General features: G+C 34.4%; 1 protein-coding gene across 5 annotated transcripts in view; it reads left to right on the top strand.

Annotated features, from left to right (window-relative positions):
• Fhos (Formin homology 2 domain containing) overlaps positions 1–13,894 on the top strand; it is a 130,508-nt gene that overhangs the window by 90,418 nt on the left and 26,196 nt on the right. For all 5 annotated transcript variants that reach the window (XM_090159251.1, XM_090159250.1, XM_090159249.1 and 2 more), the window contains exon 6: positions 7,593–7,651. In XM_090159251.1, the coding sequence (XP_090015377.1) occupies positions 7,593–7,651 (59 nt within the window). The remainder of the gene's footprint in view (positions 1–7,592; positions 7,652–13,894) is intronic.

Here is a 13,894-nt window from a genome sequence, read left to right as displayed (position 1 = left end):
CTGGAAACGGCTTCGTACATTTGAATTTTAATGGTACGACAGGAAGTTAAGCGCGCGCCAATTTTCAATCTAGACTCGTTTAAGGAGCGTCCCCCCAATTTGAATATATTAAAATATAGGGCCAGACCTCAAAATTTCTTAAATTCGTTAATTTATGATTTTAATCTGAAAATTTATCTCGTTCGGGCATTGTCCGAACAACGTTGGGGTCGAATTTCATTGGGAATGTTTGGAAAAATAAAATAAAATGTACCCATTTTTCAAAATGAATATTTCGTGAGATGGATTTTGTTTGCCAATTTGTTAGTTACAACGTCTATCTCACCCGGACATTCTTTTCAAACGATTGAAGCTCAAAAATAACAGATTGCAAAATTTCTGTATTTTACTTTTCGGGTATACGGTGTATCGTGGCTTTGATATCAAAGCAAAGAACGTAGACGTTATTACAATATGGCTCGAACGCCACGGTTCGCGGGGATATGTTAGATTGAATACGATACGCGTTCCCATGAAGGCCAATTTTTCGGCTTTTGCGGTTAAGAAAAAACGTGTTCTTCTTTTGTCTTAAATTTCATCTCTGGTTCGTAAGAAAAGCTATTAACATTTTGCAAGCGTTTCTCAACGACTGTAATGTTCCAAGTTTTTGAACAATGACGAAGTGCCAGTAAACTGATTGAGAATTGGTTAACGTGTAACGAGTCTAGAGTTTCCACCTAGTCCGTAAAATTCGTTTAAAAATGCTATTTTTTTTTCACCCAAACCCAAAAGCATTCGAATATCAATAAATCCGTGGAAAATCACCAAATCTTAGTCGGTTTTTGTGAATATTAAAAACTAAGCCCGTTTTTGTGATCAATAAAATATAATCCCGTTTTGTGATCAATAAAATCTAAGCCCGTTTTGTGATCAATAAAAACTAAGTTGGATTTTGTGATCAATAATATCTAAGCCCGTTCTTGGGGATAAATAAAAATTAAGTCTGTTTTTACGTGATAATTAAAAACTAGGCCCGTATTGTGATATTAAAAAACAGCCCTTTTTGTGAAAATGAATACCTATGATCACATAAAGATCTCATTTTGTTTCTCATTGGTCCCTATTTCCAAAAAATTGGTTCCAAATTTACCCTATTTTACCGTAAAAAGTTCCTTTTCGCCGTCATTATTTTCAGATTTTGGCGGGACATCTGGTTTAATTTGAATTATTTTCTGTCCCTACAAAGGTACTTGAACCTTTATGAGTTGTCATGGCTAATTTCCGCGTACTAAAGATGGGTGTAAATTGACAAAGCGAGTTGACTCGTCACGGTGGGCTGCGCTCATTCAGTCTCGTCCGAGCACCGTTTTCAAATTACCACACCCCATTTTCAACATAAACATTTCTTTCTCTAACAAAATACCCAAGTAAAAGTTTTAATTTAATCTACCAACTAAATGATTCACAAATTTTTATTAACCGGCATATTTTGTTTTCTTGGTCCATACGCTCAATATAAGTTGTTAGTGTCATCAGAAGTATATAAGAATTATATTACGTGATAAGTATTCATCTTCCTAATGTTGTAACTTCCCAGGCTCTCACAGATTTTTCAAAAGATAATAATAATCAGCTAGGCTAATACCCAAGGCAACACCTTAGGAGATTTCCTGAGTTATCACCTAGTGCCACAAGCTGGGATTGAACCCGGGTCCTCTTGTTACGAGGCGAAAGTGCTAACCACTCCATCACCCCAAATAAATATTAGCCGTTTTCGTATGGTATTTTCTGGCTTTCACCTCGCAGCCAGAGGACTGAGAGGAGTCGGGTTCGATGCCAGCTTGGGGCCCTGGGTGAAAACCACTCCTTCTGTGTTGAGTTTGCAAGTTATCTCCTCACTGGTTAAAGGGATTTTCCCCAGAGTTGTTCGGTTTCCACTTTACTTAAATACTTGTTGAGGTAATAGTGAGTGTAGGGAGCTGTTGGCTAGCGTGGTATGCATGGTTTGCCACCACCCTCATACGCGTTGTAATCCAGCCCCCTGAATTAATGGCATTAAAGGTCGCTCGATGACTCGGACCTAGCTGATTATTATTAATCAAACTAATTTCAGGGTTCGTACAGAACCTAGAAAACCTGGATAAGTCAGGGATCTGTAAAATGGAGGAAAAGTGTCAGGGATAAGTCGGGGATTTAAATAATATCGTAGAAAGTCAGGGATAAGTTAGGGATTTTAGTTAGTCAACCAAACCACACATTAACAAAGAATTTTTGACCTAAAATAATAAAACTAATGTCCAAAAATATAACCAAAAAGGTCAGGAATATTGGCAAAAAATGATCAGGGATAACCTGGAAAAGTCAGGGATTTTACATCAGAAATTTTCGTACGAACCCTGAATATCTGATTTATATATATATATATATATATATATATATATATATATATATATATATATATATAAAAAATATGGATATATATATATATATATATATATATATCCATATTTTTTGCATATTACATCTTCAGGCGAAGGAATTAACGCGGTAAATATGGAGCCCTGATGCTGTGCCTACGTTATTATAAAGGCCTGTGCAAGCTGCTCAGCTAGGGGGGGGGGGGGGGCGTACTTCGATGTCGTTTACTTTTCTAATATTTCGGGATTCGCGCCGACAGTTTGAATCGTTCGGCGGGCTAATTTTGCTAACATGCTGTCTAATACCATTTTATTAATGGAATTTTCACTGTAAGTCCTTAAATTAAAAAAAAACAATTAGAAATTGGCTTTAAAATCTTAGTTTTAATATCACAATTATAGTAGCAATATTAAAAACAATTTGATTTTTAAACAATTAGTAAATAATAGTACTGATATTTAAATAGCAACTTTTTTAAACAAGATCATAATAAAAATAAAAATGAAATCAGACGCTTGCACTAGTGTTCGGCAGTTCATTAATTTTTATCCATGAATAAAATAAGCTTGGCTATATTTAAATCATATTTATTTAAATAACCAATAGTTGAATAAAAATTGAAAAATGTTTAAATAATCGAAAGTGAATAAGCATATTATTTAAAGAAAACAAACAATTATTTAAATAAATACCACTTTTATTCAAATAAATGCTTGGTTGAGTAAAAAACATAATTAAATAAGTTAAAATGATATTCTTTTGACCAACGTTTTTTAAATAAATCGGAAAATTTGTGGATAATGAATAAACAATTCCGAACACTAGCTTGCACAGGCCTTTATAATAACGTAGGCACCGCCGGATGCTATTTGGCGGGATATTTACGCCCAATAAAACCCGCGTCGATCCTAAATGGATATTTATTTCGTAAGACACGTTTTATGAACGTCTGATGTCATCAAAGAGAAACTTGTAAAATAAGTTCTGTGAGAAACAAAGTGTCGGTAGCCGAGTGCTGTGAGAAAATAGAAATATCTGCTGGAGTATCTCGCTGTGGCTTTCTCGTGGCAACGTCCACTTTCGTTCTTGTCCAATCTACGGCGAGTCACGACGTACGTGATTTCTTTTCATTTCGCCTGTTTTCTTAAACCTCATACGTGGTTTTTGGTGTGATGTACGTAGGTCTCGCTGATGGATCACTTTCGGCTGGCATTGTCTGTCGAGGGAATCCGCGCTGGTAAAGTTTCCCTCTCCTTGGGCCTTAGATCACTCGCGACTTGCCCGTCGAAGCTAAATCTCGCTAATATCAACTAGCGAGATATAAAACCAGTTGTAACTTTTGTGACAAGCTGATGCGCGTGTGTGATTGGGGATTTTGGAAGGTGCCTGCCCGAAAGGTTCATCTTCAGATTTTTATCATTTTTACATTTTCAGTTTTCATTTTTTTTTCCTTTCAACTTTGGGGAAATGACAATGTTGTACCCAGTGTTCCTTAAAAGCCACCTTTTTGGAGAAAAGTCCGGGCCAGTGGCCAGGGTTGGCCAGAACCAGCCAGACTGGTTTAAACCACCGAAAAAATCCACGGTTAAAACAATTTTTTTTATTAAAAACAATATTGAGAAATGAATTAGAAATATTGAAAAACTAAAACTTAACCTTCACTTTTTGTCGTAAGTAATGAGAGCTAGATATAAGCAATCGGGGGATCTTAAAATTCATTTTGAGCGTGAAAATACGCCGCCATGTTAGGGTATAAAAGCGGGTAAATTAGTCTGCTATACCGTCGGCTATACCTCACAATGTAAAGGTACTGTCACGCTCAAAAACGTCATTTTGAAATCAGGCAATTTGAGCATTTTCAAAGTAATGAGGGCTAGATATAAGCAATTTGAGCTTTTTTTATTAATGGAATTAACCGGTTTATACCACCGGTTACATCTGGTTTTAACCATACTGGATTTTTAAATTTTTAAAGAAGCCGGTTTTTTGCCAACCCTGCCAGTGGCAAATAGTGGAAAATTGGCCAAAAGTGGCAAATAGTGGCTAATAAAGAAAAATTGCATTTCAAAGCTTAAAAAAGGAATTGGAATTAAATTTTTAAGAAGTTTATTGTCAAAAGGTTTCTGTTTACACTGAACTTACAATGTTAGAATCAATTATTCCAAAAAAATTAACAGACCATTATAATGTTAATCAGAATCTGACCCTTCCTACACATATATAGTCGCCTTAAAATATTTTTTATTGTTATTTTATAGTGTTGTTAATTTTCCGGAAAAATAGAATGCGAAAAATTTTCCGCAAATCGGAAATATAAAAAATTGAAACATAAATTACTTTTTAAGGGTTTTTAATGTTTTTATCTTTTTATCGATATAAAATGTCTTATATCAGTAAATATACTACACAACATTTTTAGTGTTACATTGTTAATCAGTTTAAACTAGTCTAGAGGTTTAGTTTTACTTTTAGATTCGAAAAAATGAGGCGAAAATGCCGCTTTATTTAAATTTGCAAACAATATATTAGACAAATCATGGAATGAAAACATCTTTACTTACAACACTATTATTTTAAAATTTTCTGTGCTAAAAATATTTACTGGACACTTAAGGTCAGATTGGCCACTAAATTCACTTTTGTCCAGGCCGGAATTATCCACTATTTCCCACACTATTGTCCACCTTTTAAAATGTTTTTATCAGATTAGCTTTGTTAATATCGTTCATATTACGGCCGATATTATCGATTTAGTTGAAGTTCGTATTCGCTTGAAATACAAAACACATATTTTTGAATGCAAAGTTTCGATAGAGCGAGCTCAAGACTATCTGTGATCTGACCCAACGAGTCTTTTTTTGCTCCGTGGCCAAGCAGGCTGCAAATTCGATATGTCCTTTTGGTTTTTTCGAGATACCGGATGCTTGAACTGGGGCCGATGACTTTGCCAACAAAACTGACTGTTTACACGGAGTAAACTTCGAATGTACTTCGGACAATGAGAACGCCATCAGCCGTCGTTTTTTCGATTTTAGCAGACGATGCTTGAGGCATTTCCACGCTAGAGGGCACGAAAATATACGGCTGTTCTCGCGTACGTGACCAATCGCTGTTTCGTACGTTTGTCCTTATTTCTTAACATTAATGGGCGGTTGCCAGCCGCCAGGAGGTCAGTTACTCCGTACCGCGGTTCTTTATCGAGCTACGCTGACTGTACTGTCCGCTTTCCCCTTGCCTCAATTATTTAGTGAGTATTCCGTTTCCAACTCCAAAGACCCAAATAACCCTGAATTCTTTCGAAATATGTAACGGATTAGAGTAAACTTAACCTTTCATTCAGGGCAGTGTTCAGGGTCGTTTCCAACACGAATTGCGAATTATTTTTACACGGAATTAACTAATTTAATTGGGAAGGGTTCCATCACTATTTTATTGTTTAACTTTTCCATCTTTAAAAAAAAAACATGATTTAAAAATAAATATAATCTTGAAGAATATTTTGAGGTTTCGCCCATGCTTGGGAAAGTATTTTCCAGTTATAATTGGAACTCTTTGGTTTTTATTTACTTTGGGTTGAAGAAACTTCCCTCTGGCGTTTTGATTATATTTATTTTACAATCGAATGATTATACCGAATAGATAAAAATACGTCTGCATGTATTCTTTACTTGAACGTGTGGTTTGTTGCATTTTGAATGGAGTATGCTTCAAGGCTTACTAGTTTAAGCAAAATATCAGTCAAAAACCCTTTATGTTAATAGACAGTTTAGCTAAATATGATGACCACTGTTAGAACGATTTTAATTATGAATATATTAAAATAATATAAAGTTTACCCTTAGTACTATCAAAGTTAGTATAACCAGAAGTTTATATTACGAAGTATCCCAATAGGTCATAGAACTGGCGCGTGTATCTTCGTATTACTCCGTCTAACCTAGACGCCACAAAATTGAACAAACACAGCACCCCACACAAAGTGAACGCAACCCATCAAAAGTCTTGTATACAGTTTTCATTGGTTAGACGCTTTAGCGCCACTGCCGTCGGAAGGGGAATATTCGGAAATTGTCTTCCCCCCGCCCGTAAAACGTTCAGCGTAAAGGCTCGTCCAATGAAATTCGTACACAACACTGCGTTAGCGTGTTTAAAGGCTAGCTGCGATCTCCTTCTGTTTGTTGCTCCTAGGTCTAACGACGTAAAAATTTTAAAATTTCACAGCCGAGGGATTTTTTATTACTTTTAAAACATATTTTTCCCGTTGAAATAGTTTTATGTGATGCATTTCCCTACACACAATTTCTTCTTCCGAAAGGTTATTTGAAGACCTGCGAAGGAATAATATTAACAGTATAGCAAGGTGCACACCTCTTCTATGATATATACCTCTGGTACAACTTCAAAGTTCAATCTATTAATTACGATATATAATATACTACTGGTACAACTTCCAAGTTCAATCTATTAATTAACGATAAATTATATACTTCTGGTACAACTTCCAAGTTAAATCTATTAATTAACTATAAATTATATACCTCTGTTACAACTTCAAAGTTTAATCTATTAATTAACGATGTATAATATACTTCTGATACAACTTCAATATAATAATTAACGATATATAATATACTTCTGGTACAACTTCAAAGTTCCATCTATTAATTAACGATATATAATATACTTCTGATACAACTTCAATCTATTAATTAACGATACATAATATACTTCTGGTACAACTTCAAAGTTCCATCTATTAATTAACGATATATAATATACTTCTGATACAACTTCAATCTATTAATTAACGATACATAATATACCTCTGGTACAACTTCAAAGTTCAATCTATTAATCGTATATACTTCTGGTACAACTTCAAAGTTCAATCTATTAATCGTATATATACTTCTGGTACAACTTCAAAGTTCAATCTATTAATCATATATATATCATATAATTCTAGTACAACTTCAAAGTTCAACCTATTAATCGTATATGCTTCTGGTACAACTTCAAAGTTCAATCTATTAATCATATATATATCATATAATTCTAGTACAACTTCAAAGTTCAATCTATTAATCGTATATGCTTCTGGTACAACTTCAAAGTTCAATCTATTAATCATATATATATCATATAATTCTGGTACAACTTCAATCAATTAATTATTCTTAATTTTTTTTTTACAGCCGAAAGAACGCTATTGTGCTCCGGACTCAACTGTCAGTTCGAGTACACGCTATCATTGGTGAGTTGGTGTACATTTTCTATTTCCATATTTTGGGTACAAATTAGATGAACACATTCCAAGCGTTCCAATCTGGTAATATAGCCACTCTCATTTCCATCTGCCACGAAAGGGGATGATAAAAGAAGCCACTCTAGCGCCCCCGTTACGGAACGTAGCGGAATTTATTGGTACTATCAGTGACAATGTCAGAAACGCACCTTCGTATATAATAAGTCCCTGTAACGATCGTATCTACGTAAGTCAACAATGCCGCTTATCTGGATTACGCGTTTTTCTGTCGTAAATCGCGGGTGACGTTTTGCATCTTAACAAGCTAACCCGAAAGGGAAAACCTTTTACGTCATTTCTCTACCTAGAAAGTTTCCATTTTTTCTTGAAGGGAAGCGAGCGAAGCTTCTTTATCGTCGATTGAAATGGAAATGTTGGTCATTGTGGTAAATTTAGTAAACACGAAGATATTTAAATTAATTTTTGAATATAACTAAAACCCGGCTTTTTTTAATTTAAAAATCGAGTATGGTTAAAACCAGATGTAACCGATAGTTTAAACCTGTTAAAACTATTTTAATAAAAAATTCTCAAATTGCTTATATCTAGCCCTCATTACTTCGAAAATTCTCAAATTGACCGATTTCAAGATTACGTTTTTGCGCGTGACAGTACCTTTACATTGTGAGGTATAGCAGACTTATTTACCTAACATGGCGGCGTATTTTCACGCGCCAAATGAATTTTAAGATCCCCCGATTGCTTATATCTAGCTCTCATTACTTACGACAAAAAGTGAAGATTAAGTTTTAGTTTTTTAATATTTCTAATTCATTTCTCAATATTGTTTTTAATAAAAAAAAAGGGGTTTTAACTATGGATTTAATTCGGTGGATAAAACCGGCTAAAACTAGGTTGGCTTAAACCAGTCTGGCTGGTTCTTGCCAACCCTGACGCTAAGCCCTATACAGGGTGACCACAGTTCCTATATTTCCTATTTTATCCTATAATTTAACGTAATTCCTTTTTTCTCCATAATTTCCTTACATTTCCTATAATACCCTATATCTTCACTCAAACGTCTGAAGAAAGAAAAATAGTTGATATTTTACCCTTAGAAGTCTTCATATTGTCCTAGTTTTTAAAGATGCTTATTTCCAACATTGTATATTTCTATCGGTTATCAACTTTATTTTGAAAGGTATACCCTCGGTATACCCCCTTTAAACCATTTTGACAACTTTTTTTTATCCCATTTTTCTTCCCATATTTCCCTTTTTCCCCCAATTTTCTTCCAATATTTTCCTTTTTACCGCCAATTTTCTTCCCATATTTCCCTTTTTCCCTCCAATTTTCTTCCCATATTTCCCTTTTTCCCTCCAATTTTCTTCCCATATTTTCCTTTTTTCCTCCAATTTTCTTCCTATATCTTCCTTTTCCCCCCCAAATTTCTTGATATATTTTTCCGAAAAAAAAATTCAAAAATTAATTCCATGATTAGTCTAATATTGTTTTCAATTTTAAATAAAGCAGCATTTTCGCCTCATTGTTTCGAATCTAAAAGTAAAACTAAACCTCTAGACTAGCTTTAAACTGATTAACAATGTAACACTATTAATATTTTGTAGTATGTTTACTGTAATTAGACGTTTTATATCTATAAAAAGTTAAAAACATTAAAAACCCTTAAAAAGTAATTTATGTTTCAATTTTTATTTTTCCGATTTAAGGATAATTTTTCACAATTCGGAAACTTTTCTGGAAATTTTCCCGCATTTTATTTTTCCGTAAAATTAACAACACTATATTTTTGCTATGAAATAGATTTATAAAATGCGTATAACAAGGAATTGCGCTCGCACTTTTTTCCTTTTGTATATTTTGTAAAATCAGCTAGAGCTATAAGCGGTGGCGCTCGCTTCGCTTCAATATCGGTGGGTCACGAGAGACATCCTAGTATAATCGAGGTCACTTGGCGCGCTTCCGCGTCGAACTTCGGCATTTTGTTACGAGGCCCTTTTGTCTTGGCCCTATTCAACGGCTGAAAAGCACCTTTAGCTTCCAAAGCGAGAGAGAGTCTCGATTTCGTCTTGAAACGAAACCGCGCGTTGAAAAACAGAGGGGCCTTTTTTTTCTACTTTTTTATTTTGTTCCAATTCCTTTAATTGAAAAGCAAACGCACCTCCAGGTCAGTTATATTCATTTAATTTGATTTGTTACGGGCCTTCAAAAACCGTAAAGTGTGTATCACGATCGACAAATGTTTTCCTTGTTTACCTTTCGATACCATCTGTTTTGGTATTTTACGCGGGTATCGCTCGATTATGGTCCAATTATTGGTTATTGTTGATGGTAATTAGTTTATTTACTTTGGAAAAAGCTTTGGTTTGAAGAATGAGAAATGACTCTGAGTCGGGGAGTGTGGAAGGGGACCCATCTGTTCCTAATCTGACAGGATAAATTAAGAGATTGACTCTAATCTTGTTTCGGGATTAGAGAGGTTAAGCCAGCACCAGAAATCGTGTAGAGTGAACATGTAGGGGGTGCAGGCTGTTCACACTAAGGTACGGTCTACACTTCTACAAGTTCGTCGCACACGTTTTTGGGGCGCTGGCTTATCCTGTCTATTGAGGAGTTTGATTTTATCAGTTTGTCAGATCTTGGACCATTTGTCGTGATATTAGTTTTGTTCTTCTTTTTGTAATAATTTAATTGGCGACGGCGACCTTACAAAACCTGGTATCTTAAAATAAATTGAATTTTTAGAAAAAAAGGCATTTAAAGAATTAATTAATACTTTTAATTTAAATTTAATTTAATTGGCGACCTTAGTTACAAAACCTGGTATCTTAAAATAAATTGAATTTTTAGAAAAAAAGGCATTTAAAGAATTAATTAATACTTTTAATTTAAATTTAATTTAATTTGCGACCTTAGTTACAAAACCTGGTATCTTAAAATAAATTGAATTTTTAGAAAAAAAAGGCATTTAAAGAATTAATTAATACTTTTAATTTAAATTTAATTTAATTGGCGACCTTAGTTACAAAACCTGGTATCTTAAAATAAATTGAATTTTTAGGAAAAAAAGGTATTTAAAAAATGTATTAATTTTTTTTTTCAAATCTGATAAAATATTATTACTATATAAATATTTTTAGTATAAATTAATTAAGTATTAAATTGTATATAACACTTCAAAAATGGTAAAAACAAATCGATAACTTTTTAAATTGAAATGAAGGTTCTTTTAAATCCAGTTCTTTCAAAAAAAAACTCTAAAATTTCGATAACAAACACCACTTCAGGCCCAAGTCATCTAGCGACCTTTAATGCCTTTAAATCAGGTGGCCGGGTTACAAAAATTAGGATGGTGGTCAGTGGCGTAGCTGAGAACTCAAAACCCCCCTCCCCCCCAAATCTCAATGGGGTCCCCTTTTAAATTTTTTTATGGTGAGTTAATTCATTCTTTGGTAATTAATTATGGATTGAACCGTGCCGCCTAAATGTTTATAATTCGTTACGATTTTAATTATTTAGTACCAAAAGTGACATAATTACCAAAAGTGTGACAATCCCTGTACTTTCGTATGCTAAAGGTTTAATGAATGTTCGACTCGAGATCGATCACATAAAAGACTATTTATTGTCGCCTTTCTGGATCTTTTTTTAGTCTATGGTATTATATCGTGGTTAGATGGCGATAGCATCTCCACAGAACGATGAAATATCAAAAAATACACTAACTTTGACCAGTGCTACTTAGTTCCTCCGTTCCTCACTAGGAGGCGTTATTTGTTGGTTTTAACTTCCTTCCCTCCCCAAGGCATACTTTCCCTTCTCCCCTCCCAACTTGTATTTCGCTAGTAACATTCATTAAGAAATAGGTCCGATTGACACACTTTTGGTAATCATGTCACTTTTGTTAGTACCTAGTTTGGGATGAATAAGCCCGCTTTTGGGCTGGTTGCTGAAACGAGAGACAGTTTATCCATTATTAGTCGCTAAACTGATTATGTTTTTATTTTGAATCGTTAAATAATTAGAGCTCGCGGTTTCTCGTTGTTGGGGATTTAATTTGAGGTTTTGCTTCTGGCGAATTATGATAATGGATTTGTCGAACGAATAGCGCGAGAGTCCGAACACACGTGTTATTACGGCTTCGAGGAAAGAGTTTTCGTGTCTGGGTGCTGGTTTTCCCCTGAGCCCCGCAGGCCGACAAACTTCACGCTTTTTAATTTTTACCTTCGACTTAATTTGAACGCTTTAATAATTTCTAATTGAAAACACCGGCTGCTTGCGCATTCACTTTTCCCCCCGTTTCAACTAGTTTGGCGAATTTAATTGGCAGTATAATATTCCACTTGAGTAATGCCATCCGAGTATGCTCTCGACTGAAGCGCCATCTACAGCCAGAAAAGATAAACACTTCGTGTGGAATTTCCTTTTCTCCAAAATTAAATCCAATCTTCTTTCGAAAAACTACCCTAGATGGCGCGTAAGGGTTTGTTCAAAGCGCAATGACGTACGCGCCATCATGGACCAAGAATCTAAGCGGATTCACTGATCCCGATATTTAGACACGGTAGGCGTGGCCTAAATCGGAAGGCTTACTGAGGTACACCCGCCACTTTGAAGCGCCTCTAGAATTCTGTTCAACCATAGAAACTACAAGAGGAATAGAAAGAGTCGATGAAAAGTGTTACGGGCAAAATGTTCTCCGTTCATTTCCGCTTGAATCTAATCGGCCGTCATTTCCAAAGCTTTTTTTTGATTGGACCAGAGATAACCGGAAATGAAGGGAGAACCTTTTGCCCGTGTCATCTTAGTAAAGCACGTACAAAGGCAGGGCCTTTTATTCCTGTGGTAGTTTCTATGGTTCAACTATCGATATGAGAGGCCTAGTCAGGCGATAAAGTTAGGTTAGGCTTAGTTCATTAAATTTTATAAGTTTAGAAATTAAATGTATTCTAGTGAATTTGATTAAAAAACACCTCAGTCATATGTGGCTTACTGGTTATTTTTACTTAATACTATGGTTAATTACAATTACCTAAACTTTCAAAGAACCAATTTCAAAAATAAAAGGTCTAAAGCTTACTAAGCCTCATCATTTATCCGACAACACCGGCGCCATTTGGTCAAAATTGAACGTGAACCCTCCAACTTCTCTAGAAAACGCGTGCTTTGTAAAGTCTGACAGTGAGTCCCCTTAAATTCTTGGTCCATAGCGCCATCTACTATCAGAAAAGATAAACACTTATTGTGTAATTTTATTTATCCCATTTTTATAAAATGTATTAGTATCTGCTTTTGATAAACTGCCCTAGATGGCGCATAAAGGTCTGGCGAAAGGGTAAAAACCGACGCGCCATCTACTTTCAGAAAAGATAAATGTAATTTTCTTTTTTTCGTTACTACAAAAATGAAATACTATCTACTTTCGAAAAATTTCCCTAGATGGCGCATAAGGGTTCACGAAAGATCAGTGATGTACGCGCCATCTACTATCAGAAAATATAAATGGCTTATTGCCTTTATTGAGGTGGTTTATTAATTCTTCATTATATAAAGTAATGTAAGTCGAGAACGTAACGCGTAATAAAAGCTAACAACTTCCTTAAAGTTGATGAAAGTCGGATTCGGTTCACTGAAATTCCAATCTTTTCCATTCATGAAAAACATAACGTATCATTGTAGGAATATTTATGACGCATAAATCAATTAATTTATCTATAAATACGAACTTATATTTGGAAAAAATTAGAAATCTGTGGGCGGGGGCCGATGCTTAAACCCATCCTTACTCGAACGAATGAAGCAGAAAAGCTGTTTATTTCAACAGCAAACAACTCTAATATCCCCAAAACTCTTAATGGAAATTCACTCATTTTGAAATTATGGGGTATTCCTGTGATTCACTAAAATTCCTGGATCTTTAAAGCAGGAAATTATATCAGTCGTGGAAATAAATTTAACTTTGTTTAATTGAATCTTAGGAGTTCATTGGTCATTTTGATCAGTTCATTTTTCAGTTGAAAGTCTGATTAAAATGAATTTAATTTAAATCTGCGATTTAAATCACTATTTAATTCAAATTATTTAAAATCATTTGATTTAAATAATTATTTAAACATGATAATTTTGTTTAAATAAATTGATTTAACACACCTATGTATTTCATAAAATGTACATAAATATTTTCAATGCCAATACAAATCAAACTAAATTAATACTAATTAGTACTATGAA

Source organism: Leiobunum rupestre, chromosome 9 (assembly GCF_980474605.1).
Source record: "Leiobunum rupestre chromosome 9, qqLeiRupe1.1.hap1, whole genome shotgun sequence".
In the NCBI taxonomy this organism is placed as follows: Eukaryota; Metazoa; Arthropoda; class Arachnida; order Opiliones; family Sclerosomatidae; genus Leiobunum; species Leiobunum rupestre.
Note: the sequence above shows the minus strand (reverse complement) of the source record. Positions and strands in the feature narration are given on the sequence as shown.